Below are 17,545 nucleotides of genomic sequence, written 5' to 3'. Positions count from 1 at the left end.
AGTAAGGCTAATATGTCATCATATTTTTATTTCTTCTAGATAAATTATTTTGTTTTGTTATCTTTGAGATTTATTTTATGACTAATAATTTATTTGTTATTATTTTTCTTGACTCTTGTATATAGGATGAAATGATAACATCAAGCAATGAAGATTAATGGATTTTGAGTTATATATATTGATTATTTGTCCAAAATGATTATGTAGCAGAATTTATGATTAAATGTAATTTTTTCTTATCCTTTATGAGATGTAATATTTTAATTTGTTAACTTTGATATTCATTTTAGGACTAATAATTTATTTGTTATTATTTTTTTTTGACTCTTATATAAAGGATGAAATGAAAACATTAAGAGATGGAGATTAATGGATTTTGAGCTATATAGTGATTATTCTTTATTTTTTAGGTCCTTAAGAAGTAATGTTTCTATTATATTATTTCTTTTTGAATTATTTATGTTTTGTCAAAAATGATTATATGTGTTTAAATGTAATTTTCTCCTTATTCTTTATCTTTTTTTTATTTTGGTAGATAATTTTTTAACTTATTTAATCAGATTTGCCGATTATAGAAGATATATCTATAATGAAAATGGTTAGACATTCTTGCATAATTTGAGTTTACAAGGAAAAATAATTTGATATGTCTAATATAATTACAGCTCTTTCTTTGTTGAATCATATATTAATATTATTTGTTTATGTTCATGAAGATAGAAATATGAGTTTTTTTAAAAAAAACATCTAATTTATTCTCCTTAGACCTCTATATGATTTATAGATAATTTAACTATATATAATGATAACACTCTTCAAAATAATTATTTGTTTAGGTAAATTCATCTCTCACTTTTTTTTATTGATGATATTAGTTTATTGTGTATGTGACTTATAATATTTTAAAACATAGAAGTAGAAATCGATATGCTACTTAAAAAAATATGTGAACATATACTTTCATAATCCGGTGAAACAATTTTTATTAATAAAAATGACAAATCATAAAAATGTAAAGTTAATTTATTATTTTTAAAATACACATGGTTTTATCAAAAATAAATTATTTATTAATATGTAAAATTACAATTCTTAAATTTTTCATTTTTGTTGTTTTTCTTAGAATATTTCAAGTTGTTTATTAATAAGTCTTTATATTTTCATGTTTGTTATTTTTCCGGAGTTCTAAAGTTATTTCAAAATTATGATTAACTTATAATTTTAAAAAAATTTAGTTGCTTTCCTACCTATCTATTTACTTATAATAAAATATTTGTCTCAATAACTCTAATTTGTTTGTTTTTCATTTTCTATAATTAATGTACTTTATTAGTGTAATAATGTACAAATATTGCTCTTATTATGTTACAAAAGTTCAAAGTCATATTACCTCTTAATTAATGTGACTTTTTATTTTTAGGAATTTATTATGTTAAATGTAATATTTATTTAAAATGTGAAAAATATTTTTTAATATTTTGTGTTTAGGCCAAATAAAATTAAAAGAAATAGGAATTGTGTATGTGTCATTTTTTTGAATCTTTTTTTCGTAGTTAATTCTCTCTTTTGTTCTCTTTTATGTTATTTTTAAATTTTATATTTTTTTCCAATATAAGTTGTCCCAAAAATAATTGGATATCTAAACCTAAGTATAATGATGATGATGATGATAATAATAATAATAATAAGTATGAAATTTAACTAATTAAGATTTTTAAACTTTTCTTTATTTAAAATTTAATTATTAAAAAGTCATTAATACAAATATTAAATTAATCTAATATTGTACAATAAAAATAATTAAAACATGTGATTATTGGGTCATGAGGAGGACAAGTACTAGTAATTGTGGATAATGATTTATAATAGTGTTGGCTAACTCTATAGTGATGAATACTAACTATTAATAGTAATCCGAGTTATACATTGCCGAAAAATTATACTAAGAATATAATTTATAAAATTACAAATAAGCATAAAAGAACGATTAGATGTAAAGTTTACATAAATATATATAAATTATACTAAGAAAATCTCAAATAAAAAGGAAAAAAATGATCACAAGTTTACATTTAAGTAGTTCTAATATCACCCAATTCTTATTACCTTCCCTTTTTCTCTATAAAATTTATTTTTAATATTTAACTTTTCGAAGTTCACATATATTGATTTCTTAATAAATTTCATATTTAATCTAAATATTTTTCATAGTTTCTCTTCTATAAAATTATGTGATTAAAAAAAATTCTTTTTATTAAAGTAATTATTGATATTAATATGTAATTTTATTTTAATCTTTTTCATAACCGCGCGAAGCGCGGCTAAGTACACTAGTATATATATAAATGAGGACCATAAAGGAGGTGATGTGGCACCTCTATATGGCCTTCATTTGCATTTAGCTTTTTCCATTTTTTTAAAAAAACAAAAAAAATATTATATATCATAAAAAATTACTTAAATTTATTATAAATAAATATTTTATTTATGGTGGGTCATTTATAACAAAAACTCTTCATATTTTTTATTTATTTATCTCACTTATAATTAAAAGAGAAACATAATTTATTTATTTTTGACTTTTTTTTAATTTAAATTAATTATTCTATTGTAAAAAGATATTACTTCATTTATAAAAATCTACAAATAAATACTTTATTAATGTATGAACATTTATATAAAAAAAACTCTCTATATTTTTTTTCTATTTGTTTATCTCACTTCTAATCATGAAATCACAGTATTAATTTTCTTACATTTTAAGTATTTTTATTTTTATTTTTGAATTTATTCACTAGGAGTTACAATCCATGACTTGCAGCTTTTTAATTTTTACTTTTAATAATATTCATGACTCTCATAATTTTTATATTCATAACCTCCAATTTAAATTTATAAGTTTACATGTCTTATGAAATTCCTTTATTTTGCCTATAAATTTATATTAGTTTCATGAAGATTTACATTCACAATTATTCTTTTTTTTTTCATCATATAAGTTTGATTTGTAACAAAAAAAGAAGTACATGAAGCTAAGACTACTTCATTGAAATTTTTATTTTTTATTTCCTCTATTTTTGTCTATATAAATTCGTATTTGATTTGTGAAGGAAACTAAAAGATAAATTATTAATCCTAAAATGAATTTCAAAGTTAACAAAATAAAATATTATATCTCATAAAGAATAAGGAAAAATTACATTTAATCATAAATTTTCCTACATAATCATTTTTGACAGATAATCAATATACATGTGCAGCTCAAAATTCAAAAATTATTATATATCATAAAAAATTACTTAAATTTATTACAAATAAATATTTTATTAATGGTGGGTCATTTATAACAAAAACTCTTCATATTTTTTATTTATTTATCTCACTTATAACAAAATAATCACTTATATTGTAAAAATATATTACTTCATTTATACAAATATACAAATAAATACTTTATTAATGTATGCACATTTATAAAAAAAAAAACTCTATATATTTTTTTCTATTTGTTTATCTCACTTCTAATCATGAAATCATAGTATTATTTTTCTTACATTTTAAGTATTTTTATTTTTATTTTTGAATTTATTCACTATGAATTACTACTCATGACTTGTCCCTCTTAAATTTTTACTTTTAATAATATTCATGACTCTCATAATTTTTATATTCATAACCTCCAATTTAAATTTATAAGTTTATATGTCTTATGAAATTCCTTTATTTTGCCTATAAATTTATATTAGTTACATTAAGATTTACATTCACAATCATTCTTTTTTTTTTCATCATATAAGTTTGATTTGTAACAAAAAAAGAAGTACATGAAGGTAAGAAATACTTCATTGAAATTTTTATTTTTTATTTTCTCTATTTTTGTCTATATAAATTCGTATTTGATTTGTGAAGGAAACTAACATGTAACAAAAAAAAAAGGTACATGAAGTTAATCAATATATCATTCTCAAGTCCTTATTTTTTCATTTCCTTTATTTTGTCTATATAGATTCATATTTATTTTCATGAAGATTCACATACAAAGTTATAATTTCTCTTCTCATAATACTTGTTTGTGAATTAGCTAACATGTAACAAAAAAAAGTATATGAAGGTAAGATATATTTCATTCTTAAGTCATTCTTTTTATTTTTATGTACTTAGACATGCTTTCTTAATATATATTTTTATGTTTGTATTATAATTTATCAAGTAAATATGATTAAAAAAAATCTCTTTAATTCTTAACAATGTTTTGTTCTTATGCAATTACTCTTTTTAATAGTTAGTTTTCCATATATAATATAGTTTGATTATAATATTTGTTAGATTTCAAGAAATAATTATTATTTAGTATTGTTATTACTATTGAAAAGATAATATATAAATAAATTGAATATGATTTATATATCATTCATTCTTTTGACATAATTATTTTTAATTCGTATATGCTTTTTTTTATTCAGTTGGTTACATATATGAAGAGTTTGACATATGAATCAAAACATGATGACGGATCTCTTTGCAAAGGAACATGGTACAAGGAAAAAAAATTAAGCATAATTAGAGATTATTTTTTCACTTTAAAATTTATTAGCAACTTAGTTACTTTTGCTAGAGTTTTTAAAATTTTTATTTATGTAAATAATTTAGCTAAATGTATTATATTGTCAATACTAATCATTTGATCCTTTAGTATTCTATTTTCTCTTTGTTATGAAAAAAATAAATATAATTATTTCATTTTAACAACAATAAAATTTATGATGATTAGTTTCACTTTTATTATAAATTATAAAAAGTAATTGAAAATATATTATTATTTTCATGATGTCATTTTTTGCGTATGTAATAATTTGTCGTCGTTCTTTTTGCTTTGAAAAGTATTTATAATTTTTATGTAGTCACCAATTATTATATTTTCTCTCTTCATTTTTTGTATTTTCACACCTTATTTTTATTTTTTATTTTACAAATAAAATCAATACATAATTAGTAATACATTTAATGGCTAATAAAATTATACATTTGAATTATTTATAACTCATCTCTTCATCTTACTTGTAAAGTTTAATACTAAATATGAATCATGACTTTCTATGTTTCATTTTTCGTAAATCTTATAAGTATTTAATTAATGTTAAAAAAATTATAATAAGCAAATGTAATAATAAAATAAAAGAAAACAATTTTGTTTTGACGAAATCAGAGTTTGGATTGTACATCACTACTCCTAGAAAAGATAGAGAAAATTAAAACATCTAAAATATTTTCAACCTAATACAATATATTGTTATTTCAACATGTTATTCGTTATTCCATTTATTTCACCACGGTAAATATTTTGTTCTAATATATACATATACAAAACAAATAAATATATTTTATATGTTTTTAAAAAGTATATCATATCGCAGACGAGAGAAATATAAATATTATCTATATATTCAATACTAACCTAAATATTATATATTTCATATGATTATCTTATAAATATTTTATATAATCGCGCGAAAGCGCGAATAGTTTCACTAGTATTTAAATATACTGAGAATTAAATTATTTACTTATTAAATAAAATCAAAGTTCGAAAAAAATTTAATTACTTTTACTTGCTAAAAATAGTCATGAAATAAATGTGTCAAAAAGAATAGCTCCGACAATAGCAAAAAATATTCGAAGGGTAACAAAAGAATAGCTCCGACAAATCTTAAAATCCCAAACCTATCCGAAAAAGGATTGTCCTCTCTTCTCTAAAAAGGTGTTAATTCTATATTCATTGTGTTAGATACATATTATTCGTATCTGGGTTTTTCTTGATTTGGATTCTTTTTTTGTTCGAATTGATGGGACGGTGGAGAAATTGAGTTTAAGGTATTATGCAGGCTGATCAGACGCTGTTATGTTTGAGACCAGGTGGTGGTAACAGAGGTGGTGGAAGCAGAGTGCTCGGCCCTCGTTTTGAACCTTCCTCGACTAACTCAGATCTCCCTTTGCGCCGTCCACATGGCGGTTCTTCATCTTTCAAGGTTGAATTTTTATACCCTTTTATTCAGATTTGAGTATTTTGGTTCTATTTGGGTGTTTGGCTTTGAATTGGGTGTTTTTAGCTGGTGTTTGTTGGTTTCGTTCAAATTGACTTGTTGGTTGTTGTTTTGAGTTTTTTTTTTTTTTTTTTTTTAAAAAAGTAGCTGTTAGTGTATCTTATGATGTATTAGCATAATACTTATATACTTCATGGTTGACATATCAGATGAGTCTGACGGCAGATTCTCCCGTCCACTCATCAAGCAGCGATGAGTTTGCAGCATTTCTTGATGCAGAGTTGGACTCTGCTTCTGATGTAGACGAAGTAGAAAGTGGAGAAGCGGAGGGAGAGGAAGAGGTGGAAGATGAAGACAACGACACTGGTGATGGTGATGGCAGCATAGATTCTAGCAGGTATGAATGCTGGATTTGTTAGTTCATCCTAAGTTAAGAGTTTGAGTTAGACATGCAAAAGAATGCAGATAGAAGAAAGGAATTATAGACGGGTTTGTAATAATTGTTAGTTCTTCTGAATTTTGAAATCATTCTGTAGCCAAATTTACTGCTTACTTTTTAAAGTTTAACATTGCAATTGAATGTTTCTGCTTACACTATCTTATCCATTTCCTCATTGATTGCTGTATTGATATCATAGGTCAAAGAAGCGTAAAATTGAGTTGATTGAAGGTGCAGTTGATCCACAGAGTTCAGTGTCTCGTGGAGAACCAGCAGAAACTTCAGGTGAGGCTGTAGAACAGTTATTCAATCTTATGTCAAGTTGTTAAGCGTTTTATGTCCTTGTAAAAAGAAAAGTCGTAAAAACATTTTATCAAGACCGATGTTTAGGTGTTGTTATAGAGATATTATAACACCATACAATAAGATTGTATTCATCTTTTGATTATTTGGTTAAAATGTCTTACATGGCATAAAAGAATTAAAAATGTTGGAAGGCGAGGAGAACTCTTAAGGAACAAATAATTTTGTATGCTAAATTCCTTATATGTCCATAGTTGGAGTGAGTGGTACTCTGAAGGAAATAAAACGCCTCTATGCAACTTTAAATAGTGCTTATAGGTTCTTTGACTGTTTCCTTTACAGTCTCATCGATGCACTTCCTGCTCCCCTCCCTCTTTTACATCTTTAAGTACTTGTCTGGATATGTATGATAAATCTGACATGTCCCCATGTGCAGGAGCATCTTTGGCGCTGGATGTATGCACTCATCCCGGTGTCATGGGAGGGATGTGTATACGGTGTGGGCAGAAGGTGGAAGATGAATCGGGTGTGGCTTTTGGATACATACACAAGGTTATTCTCCATGATTTGTTGTTCACTAAAATACACTTGTGTATACATATATTCTTTTCTGGTGGTTGGGTTGGTGGGGAAATGTTGAGAGCTATGCCTCGAACGCTTCCCAAAATGCCGCCAATGCCTGTCGGACCCTCGAAAAGTAGTGCTTTTTGGGATGATCAGACACGGGTGGCAACATTTTTGGAGAGGCTGAGGCGCTGAGCAACATAGGTTGAGAGGAAACGGAAGGAACTGTATGACGTGCTGGGAACAGCTGTCGCTATTAAACTTTGGACATCTATTCACTGGATTCTATCAATAATTTTGCAGAATTTGAGGCTTGCAGATGATGAAGTTGCTCGATTGCGTGAAAAGGACCTGAAAAATTTACTACGGCACAGAAAGCTGATCTTGGTTCTAGATTTAGACCACACACTTCTGAACTCAACTAGACTTGCAGATATTTCTGCAGAAGAATCATACTTGAAGGACCAACGAGAAGTACTGCCTGGTATGCTACTCTTACTGGTTATATGCTGTTAGCTTCATATTCTGGCTTGTATCTTGCTCCTGAAAGAGGTGAAAATCTGTTTTACTCGCACATGGAAGCTAGAGAAGCCAGAATAAGGAAATACTGCCCAACAAGTTATATGTACTGCCCAGGGCTTTTTGCCGTGGCTTGAAATCTGTTGGAGATATTCGTAGGTGGAGAGCAATTGCCTGTGGTGAGGTGAAGTACTAGGATCTCTTCGATGTAAGAATGCGACATTGTGCTATATGTTACGCGATAAGTTAATGAATTGGATAGAAAAGGAACCTATAAAAAATATACGAGGAAACGTAAACTAGATAGTTAGGAATAGTACATGAAGAATAAGACTGTCTCATTGGAGTTAGTTTAAACTTTAGTTGTCCCTCTAATCAGTACTGCGCTGATTTATGTCACCTACCCAGTCTGCTACAAGCCTCTTATTCCCTTTAATTTGATCTTCAGGGTTTGAAAGGGGATCCAAGTCAGATAGCAAGTATGCGTCACTGTTACTACATTATTCTTTGATTCATTGAATAATGCCTGAGCAGATGTGATTAAAAAACAAAAGACTGATGAAGAAATAAGGTCATGTGGTTGATATCTATGGTTGAAGATCTATTTGGTTTTAGGAAAGGGTCTACTGTGTAAGGGAGGATGTTTACATGGATGGCGTTTGCTATAGGTGTAAGTCTGTTTGTCGAAGTTAGTTGAAAGTGTAACATCTGGACCTTAATGTTCTTTTGCCTTCGTTCTTTTTCTTTTTTTTGAGTCAAAGTTAAAGAAAATAAAAAGTGGACCTTACTTTCCACTTGCCAAGTTTTAATACGTCTTAATTGTAATTTTCTTTCATATTTTTGTGTGTTTTGAGATTTTCATGGGTGAATAATACTTTCTCCGCCAAGTTGTCAGTTAAGGGGTATTATTTCCTCTTTGAACCAAAATTATGGGGGTAAGAGGTTGCCCGTATAGTTGAGGTGTGTCAACGGATGTTTCTGAACATGATTGGGAGGCAACTTGTACTTTCCCAAAAAGGACTTGGCAGGTAGTAGGTACCCCATGGAATTAGTTGAGGTGTGCGCAAGCTGACCGAACACCATGGTAGTTAAAAAAAAAGGTTTCCCAAAAAAGATCTCTGGCATTCTTCTCTGGTGGAGAAAGCACAGCACTAATATGTGAGACTATTTATGCAATTTCCAGAAAAAAATGAAGTTCTAATTGCAGTTGCTCATTGATGAACCTTCCATGAGGAAGGTACTTGTGAACAGTGGATAAACATATTGTAGTAATTAGTGGTCAACAAAATACTATTGTTATCTTGGAGTGCAGCATTCTGATGAATCAGAACTTGGCTTGGCTACTAAATTGATAAAGTACCTTAATGTGGAGAAGGGTGAAAAGGCTGGAGAAAGAATGAAAAAAAGGAGAAAGAGAGGAATAAGAGAGAAAAGAGATAGATCAAGACAGAAATGAAGAAGAATAAGAGGAAGTAGACGGTCATCTTTGTTGGTTGGTGCGGTATGTGTAAAAAACAGGTGGGTGTAGGTGACCTTCTCCTTTATTCTGGGGTTACTTCGAGGTTATGGTGGGAATTCTTGAGATTGTTTGGGATCTGTTAAGTTGATGCCACACAATGTTAAACGGTTAATGTTCAACTATTGTTGCTTGACGGGGGGAGACTGGAGAGGGCACAAGAATTAGGTGTTGCCCCACTTGCACTTGTGTTGGTCTTTGGAGAGAGATAAAGAAGTGAGAATGAGAGGGGGATAGAGAAGTGGGAAACCGGAAAAGAGGGAGGGATATTAATGCCTAATCCACTCACAATCATTACTCATGCCCATCAAACAGTAAATCAGTACATGAGTCATATTTATAGAAGATCGGATCAAATATAACATAAAGTAATCTCATTTTCAAAAAAATAAATATAACATAGGTTTATCTTTATCGGCCTTTTTCTAAAAGAAAAAGAAAAGGGTCATCTTTATTGGTCCTTAAACTAAAATAATAAATTATGATAGATAAAGATAAAGTGTGCAGCAACCTCATGGTCTAAATGATGTGGCTGGGGCCTTACTCTTAGGCTCAGTTTCTTAGACCTTTCTTCTTTAATTAAATTCAATTTGTTTGACATATCTAAATCTCTCCTCTAGTTTATTGTTTTAGTACATTGACCTTGTAACTTTGAAGAAAAATGCTGTCCAACAAGTTATATGTACTGCCTAGGGCTCTTTGCCGTGGCTTGAAATTTGGTGGAGATATCGGTAGGTGGAGAGCAATTGGCAGTGGTGTAGTGAAGTACTAGGATCTCTTTGATGTATGAATGGGATATTGTGGTATATGTTACGTGAAGACTAAGTTAATGAATTAGATAGGGAAGGAACCCATAGAAAATATCCGAGGTGACATAAACTAGATGGTTAGGAATAGTAAATGAAGAATAAAACTGTGTCATTGGAGTTAGTTTAGTTGTCCCTCTAATCAGTACTGCACTGATTTCTGTCACCTACTCAATCAGATACTAGCCTCTTATTCCCTTAATTTGATCTCCAAGGTTTGAAGGGGATCCAAGTCTGATTGCAAGTATGAGTCGATGTTACTACATTTTTCTTTGATTCATGCGAGAATGCCTGAGCAGATGTGATTAATTAAAGTCCTCTTTGGTGGGTTACTGTAAAGATTAGTACGTTTTTAATGGGTGCTTCAGTGCTCTTTGTTTGCCCCTCTAAAAGATGACCATGAAGAAATAAGGTCATGTCGTTGATATGTATGGTTGAAGAGCTATTTGGTTCAGGGGAAGGGTCTACTGTGTAGGGGAGGATGTTCACATGGTTGCTTTGGCTGTGGGTTTAAGTCTCTTTGTCGAACGAAGTGGCAACATCGAACCTTAATTTTCTTTTGCCTTTGTTCTTTTTTTTTTTTTTGGGTCAAAGTTAGCTGCACGGTGTTCTGTGTATGGTAGTATATGTTTCTATTGAGTTAATGTTTACTCGTCTTGTAATGATTTGGAATTGTGGATGCCTGGACTAGGTAAAGAATGTTTAGAAGGCACTCTTTGTTAGAAAGTAAAATGCCTATATCATGCGGCGATTGCAAGATATGTGCTCTTGAGTTGAACTTCTGACATCTGGGCAATCTAAATCATACTGTTTTATAATCTGGCCTTTTTACTCTAGAGCTTTGTAAGCTCTTCACTTTAGTAATTCTTTCTAGTCATCTTTGTCGTTAAGTGCATTCAAGTTATTTTTCTTCTATTAATGCTACTTTATTAGACCTCAGATATGGTTAGGATTTCTTTTGCTTTAAAGTCTTGTTGTTTGTCTGTGATAGTTATTTTGCAGGTCTTTGTTGTGCAGTGTTTTATGATTTTTTCCCAAATTGCTATCTACAGATGCTTTAAGAAGCAACCTTTTCAAATTGGACTGGATACACATGATGACAAAGCTGAGGCCATTTGTCCACACCTTCTTGAAAGAAGCCAGTAGTTTGTTTGAGATGTACATTTATACAATGGGCGAACGTCCTTATGCGTTGGAAATGGCAAATTTACTTGACCCTAAAGGTATCTACTTCCATTCTAGAGTGATTGCTCAATCAGACTCCACTCGGAGACATCAAAAGGGTCTCGATGTCGTTTTGGGCCAAGAAAGTGCTGTTCTGATCCTTGATGATACTGAAGTGGTAAGTATGTGAACATTTCTTTAGGACTATATGATCTCTCCGACGAGAATGAGAGAATTTATTTAGTGGCAAAGAGAATGCTAATCCCGCCGAACGCTTATTATTAGTACAAAGGGAGGGAAAGTTAGTCTGATAAGATTTAAGTTCCTACCACCATAATACCATGACAGCTTTTCATTTTCCATGTATTGCTATTCTGACAGTTCAGATTTGTTTTGGAGTTTAACTCATCTTCTGCATGGAATTTTTCTGAGCCTTATTGTTATTTAAGTCACTTCCTTAGTGTTTGTGCCATGCACTCATGTTCGTATTTAGATAGATGACATGAGTTGTTTTGGTGGAATTGAACCTTTCTATGTACTTATTTAGGTATGGGGGAAGCACAGGGAAAATCTTATACTGATGGACAGATATCATTTCTTTACCTCAAGTTGTCGACAATTCGGTTTGAAATGTAAATCACTTTCCGAACAGAAAAGTGATGAAAATGAAGCTGAGGGAGCGCTTGCCTCTGTCCTAGAAGTACTGCAAAGGATCCACAGACTATTCTTTGACCCGGTATGTAGGCTTTTCTTCCCAAATTAATTTCATCGTCTCTACTTGAGTTGTCTCTATATTGTATACAATTTAATTCAAAGGACACCCACATAATTCAGTAGTTTCTCAATATATTAAGAAAGAATACTGCGTTTGACTGTGACTTCTATGCTAGAAAAAGTTCATATTTACACAAGTTAATTGCATCTACACTTTTGGACCCAAATCTAGATACAATATGACTTCACTATTGCTTGTTTCAGCGGAGGTGGTTATACTTGCTAATTTTGTTATATTTAATTGTATTTGTCTTACATTGTTAGGGTTCCCTAATTCTCCTTAATGCTGCTTCTTTCAGGAACATGGGGACAATATTATGGAGCGGGATGTTAGGCAGGTAAAATTCTCGACAAACAGTTTAATTTATAGATTCTCAAAATACCCTTCAGAATCATTTTTTGCCAAATTTTTCTAATATCTGTCACTTAATAGTATTCACAGAGTTGATTAAATGAAATTTGAAGAGTTGCGACAAGACAAAGTATTCTGTCTGTGAAAGTGACTCTTGACCTAATATATTTGCTCACCCATGAAAAGGGTGATCAACTTTTGGCCATGAGTACAATATTTTGTCTATTGTACTTTCTTGAAATACTTTAATTCAGAAACCACCTCCCTACCCTCACAAGGTAGGGGTAAGGCTGCGTATACAACACCTTCCAGAGATGCCACTTGTGGGATTACATTAGGTATGTTGCTGTTGTTAATGTATGCTATGCCTGGAAACCATAATTATGCTGGTCCCGTTGTTTAGAATGTCTATAATTTTTGAGATAATAGAAAATATTATCTTCAAGTGCAATGATCACTTCTCATTGATATACCTGTAATTGAATAGATTTTGATCCTTGTCAAAGAGAGTGCAGCTTTGCTTTATATAGATTAAGAATATATTTATCTGTCATTACAGGTGCTGAAAACTGTTCGGAAGGAAATACTGAAGGGCTGTAAAATCGTCTTCACTGGTGTAATTCCCATACAATGCCAACCAGAAAACCACTACTACTGGAAATTGGCTGAGAAATTAGGAGCTACATTCTCCACAGAAGTCGATGAATCGGTGACACATGTGGTCTCCATGAATGACAAGACTGAAAAGTCACGTCAGGCAGTGCGGGAGAAGAAATTTTTGGTCCATCCAAGATGGATTGAAGCTGCTAACTACTTGTGGCGAAAGCCGCCTGAAGAGAACTTCCCAGTCAGTTCGTAACTATGCTAACTTGACTTATTTGTAAATTCTAGTAGAATGCTTCTGGTTTCATTAACCAACAGATGAAAAAAAATAGTTCGCGCCCGAGGGAATCAAACCAAACTCTGGCTAGCCGTTTTCACAGATCTCTTGAATTTTGTCAACAAAATTCATGTGATTGTGTGGCATTCTGGATGCTGATTTTGCTAGTTACTTGTGATTGGTTCTAAGCCATCCATCCCCATTTTAATGTGTTGGACTATGAAGGAGTTAGCAAGCCTCCTAATAGCCTATTTATTTTTTCGAGAAACAGCCATTCACGTCAGGAATGGAGGTTATGAAGGATTAACTTATTTACTCATGACAACCTTTTAGCCTCTCAATGACTTATAACTCTAGTATCTTGGCTCAACGATATCGAGACCAAAATGTTGATTGAGTGTAGTACCTTTGTATCTTTCTCTCCAAAGCGTAGCGAAATGATACAACTAACAGCAGAATATCACCTTGATGTGATCAAAGTCAACAGTTAAGTGAAGTCCTTTTTATAGGACATTGTTATGCTTATTCCTGTGGATATTTGTTTTTTCTACCCTACTAGTTAAAAGATAGGCAACTTTCACATATAATAAACAAAAAATTTATATTTGTATGTTATAATAAAATTTTCATGATTGCGCTTCATAGCAAGCATATAACTGTATAATTCGCCATAAATATAAAATTGTATAATTCGCTGGTCTAAAAATGTCGCTACTAAAAGAATGTTTTAGTGGCAACAAAAGTGGCTACTAGACCCTATAAAAGTCGCGGCAACAAAAGTGGCTTCTAAACCCTATAAAAGTTGCCACTAAGGAGTGTTTTAGTGGCAACGACTGTCGCCAAAGCCAAAAATATCGCCACTAAAAGTGTGTTTTAGTGGCAACAAAAGACGCCGCTAAAGCCTAAAAATGTCGCCACTAAAAGGGTGTTTTAGACAACAAATGTCGCCGCAAAGTGTGTTTTCGTGGCAACGGAAGTCGCCGCAAAAGCCTAAAAATGTCGCCACTAAAAGTTTGCTTTAGTGGCAACAGAAGTCGCCGGTAATTCCTGAATATGTCGCCACTACAAGTTAGCTTTAGTGGCAAGAATAGTCGCCGCAAAAGCCTAAAAATGTCGCCATGCTTAGTGGCAACTACAGTCGCCGCAAAAGCCTGAATATGTCGCCACTAAAAGTGATTTAGTGGCAATAGAAGCCGCCGCTAAAGCGTAAATATGTCGCCGCTAAAAGTTTGCTTTAGTGGCAACAAAAGTCGCCGCAAAAGCCTAATAATGTCGCCACTAAAAGTTTGCTTTAGTGGCAACAAAAGTCGCCGCTAAAGCCTAAATATGTCGCCAATAAATGTTTGCTTTAGTGGCAATAGAAGTCGCCGCTAAAGCCTAAATATGTTGCCACTAAAAGTTCGCTTTAGTGACAACAAAAGTCGCCACTAAAAGTCTGCTTTACTGGCAACAGAAGTCGCCGCTAAAGCCTAAATATGTCGCCAATAAATGTTTGCTTTAGTGGCAACAGAAGTCGCCGCTAAAGCCTAAAATGTCGCCACTAAAAGTTTGCTTTAGTGGCAACGAAAGTCGCCGCTAAAGCCAAATATGTCGCTACTAAAAGTTTGTTTAGTGGCAACAATAGTCGCCGCAAAAGCCTAAAATGTCGCCCTAAAAGTTTGCTTTAGTGGCAACGAAAGTCGCTGCTAAAGGCCAAATATGTTGCCACTAAAAGTTTGGTTTAGTGGCAACAAAAGTCACCGCAAAAGCCTAAAAATGTCGCCACTAACGGTTTGCTGGCAACAAAAGTCGCCGCAAAAGCCTAAAAATGTCACCACTAAAAGTTTGTTTTAGTGGCAACGAAAGTCGCACTAAAAGTATTTTAGTGGCAACTACAGTGGCCTCTAAAGCTAATAAATGTCGCCACTAAAAGTTTTTTAGTGGCAACTTTTGTCGCCGCTAAAGCTTATAAATGTCGCCACTAAAGGTTAGTGGCAATTACAGTCGCCGCTAAAGCCTAAAAATGTCGCCTTTAAAAGTGTGTTTTATTGGCAACAGAAGTCGCCACTAAACCTATAAATGTCGCCACTAAAGGTGTGTTTTTAGTGTCAACTACAATCGCTGCTAAACCTTATAAATGTCGCCACTAAAAGCATGTTTTAGTTGCAACATAATCACCGCTAAAGCCTATAAATGTTGCCACTAAAGAGTGATTCTGTGGCAATTACTTTCGCCGCGAAAGCCTATATATGTCGCCACTAAAAGATTTTTTAGTGGCAACAATAGTCACCGCTAAATTTAGCCTATGAATAGCGCGTCTCTGTCGCCGCTAAAACCTATAAAAGTCGCAATTAAAAGTATGTTTTTGTGGCAATGTCTGTCGCCGCTAAAGCCTATAAAAGTCGCCATTAAAAACATGTTTTAGTGGCAACAACTATAGTAACTATATAAGACGAAAATATTTGTATTTGTATTTGTATATACAATTTTCTCTCACTTTATACAAACACAATCACAGTTGTATAATTATAAGTGTATAGGGCGAAATATATGTATATGTATTTTTACCCCTCGAGACCAACTTACGCCATTAATAAGGTTGTAACGTACGTCTATGAAAATTGTTGGCCAAAAATAACTTAGGATTACGTATCGCCAAAAATCAATGAATTGCAGCACACTAAAATTGGTAAATTTGATTTTTCCTACATTAGGGGCTAGTTTGAACTTGAAAGTGCGTTTGTTTGCCCCTTGAAACCAATTCACACCACTAATAAGATCGTAACGGGCGTCCATGAAAAAATTACAAAAAATAAGTCAAGACCATGTATCAATAAAAATTCATGGACAATAGCATATGAAAATTGGTAAATTTTGATTTTTTCCACATTGGACATCATTTGAACTTGGAAACGTGTCTATTTTCCTTGGTATCGACTCACGTCATTAATAAGGATGTAACGATCGTTCATGAGAAATTTCGGCCAAAAACAAGTCGGAATCACGTATCACCAAAAATTCTTGAATATAGCCACGAAAATCGCTAAATTTGGTGTTTCCCATATTGGGGCTCTGAGTCTCTTTGCCCCTCGGGACCAACTCACGCCATTAATAAGGTCGTAACAGATGTCGATGAAAAATTTCAGCCAAAAACAAGTAAAGATCACGTACCACCAAAAATTCATAGACTATAACATATCAAAATTGGTAAAATTAGTTTTTCCCGCATTTGGGCTCATTTGAACTTGAAAATGTATATGTTTTTCCTGTGGAACCAACTCACGCCATTAATATAGTTCCACCATTTTTGATTTATTTTCACATTTACGAGGCAACTTTTAGGAAATAGGTGACATTCACGGTTTATTGTGTTTGGCGCCTTGTAGCATTCAAATTTTTTTGAAAAACTCTATGAGGACCCCCGTAATAAGTTGGAAGAGCATTGCATCTATAGTTCCACCATTTGAATGGCTAATATTTACATTTACGAGTCAATTTTTAGAAATTACGTAACTTTCTTGATTTTTCGTGTATATTATTAGCCCATTGATCTGTGCATTGGAAAACTAAAGGCATCAACAGGTTCCAACCTTAAAAATAAAAATACACATAATGTTAAAATGATATTTATTGGCCATTCTTTTACTTTTTTAATTGAAAAATAACTAGTCTTAAATTTTTAAACTACACATGGTGATCCATTTGAGTTTGGATTAAATTTTGAGTACGGTATCATTTAGTCTGATCAAATATAGATATTGAACATCGAATAAAAATAATAATTAAACACCATAAAGCCTTTACTCAAGGTTGTTTTCCAATCTATCCTAATTTGTGATGGTCACCCATATTAACAAGTGAAGAAGCAAAGGAAATTAAATTATTTTTCTTCTCATGATTTATGTGTCATGGTGTTACATCACATTTATTTCATATTTGTGCAAATTAAATTAGACTCTTTGTTTACAAACATGTATCACTAATTTTACTAATTATAAACAAAAAAATATTTATAACTATTTTTTAAGTAACTTGATAATGTAAAAACTATTATTAGAATGTTTATATATATAATTCAAATTTAGAGTTATTATTTTCCTTTTGACTAGAAGTATAACATGACAATTTATCATGTCATGATGACACTTAACGTCATTTAAAACTATTTTTTGTTGATAAAAAAAACTAATGTGAAATTTTTATATAAA

At 31.4% G+C, this 17,545-nt stretch overlaps 1 protein-coding gene across 4 annotated transcripts; it reads left to right on the top strand.

Annotated features, from left to right (window-relative positions):
* The first annotated feature begins 5,617 nt into the window (after positions 1 to 5,617).
* Positions 5,618 to 13,965, top strand: LOC101264737 (RNA polymerase II C-terminal domain phosphatase-like 4). 4 transcript variants are annotated; one of them, XM_069286885.1, is made up of 10 exons: positions 5,618 to 5,758; positions 5,883 to 6,026; positions 6,251 to 6,438; positions 6,680 to 6,765; positions 7,220 to 7,335; positions 7,651 to 7,831; positions 11,241 to 11,530; positions 11,900 to 12,088; positions 12,426 to 12,464; positions 13,038 to 13,965. In XM_069286885.1, exons 3-10 carry the CDS (start codon positions 6,251 to 6,253, stop codon positions 13,335 to 13,337), a joined length of 1,389 nt encoding a protein of 462 aa, XP_069142986.1. In that variant the 5' UTR covers positions 5,618 to 5,758; positions 5,883 to 6,026; the 3' UTR covers positions 13,338 to 13,965. The 4 variants fall into 4 exon arrangements, with proteins under 4 accessions (XP_069142986.1, XP_069142985.1, XP_069142983.1 ...); XM_069286886.1 differs by having other exon boundaries at positions 5,628 to 5,758; positions 12,005 to 12,088; XM_069286884.1 differs by having other exon boundaries at positions 5,618 to 6,026; positions 12,005 to 12,088.
* The last annotated feature ends 3,580 nt before the right edge of the window (positions 13,966 to 17,545 follow it).

Source organism: Solanum lycopersicum, chromosome 7, assembly GCF_036512215.1.
Source record: "Solanum lycopersicum chromosome 7, SLM_r2.1".
In the NCBI taxonomy this organism is placed as follows: Eukaryota; Viridiplantae; Streptophyta; class Magnoliopsida; order Solanales; family Solanaceae; genus Solanum; species Solanum lycopersicum.
The sequence above is the reverse complement of the archived record's forward strand: the minus strand, read 5'-3'. Positions and strand labels throughout refer to the sequence as shown.

What these genes read in the sequence shown, in the direction of transcription:
- LOC101264737 (XM_069286882.1), top strand. Translation starts at nt 5,877, where the DNA reads ATGCAGGCTGATCAGACGCTGTTATGTTTGAGACCAGGTGGTGGTAAC. An exon ending in GGCAGCATAGATTCTAGCAG is followed by an intron (nt 6,439 to 6,679) that starts GTATGAATGCTG and finishes TTGATATCATAG; the next exon opens with GTCAAAGAAGCGTAAAATTG. An exon ending in TCCTTGATGATACTGAAGTG is followed by an intron (nt 11,531 to 11,899) that starts GTAAGTATGTGA and finishes GTACTTATTTAG; the next exon opens with GTATGGGGGAAGCACAGGGA.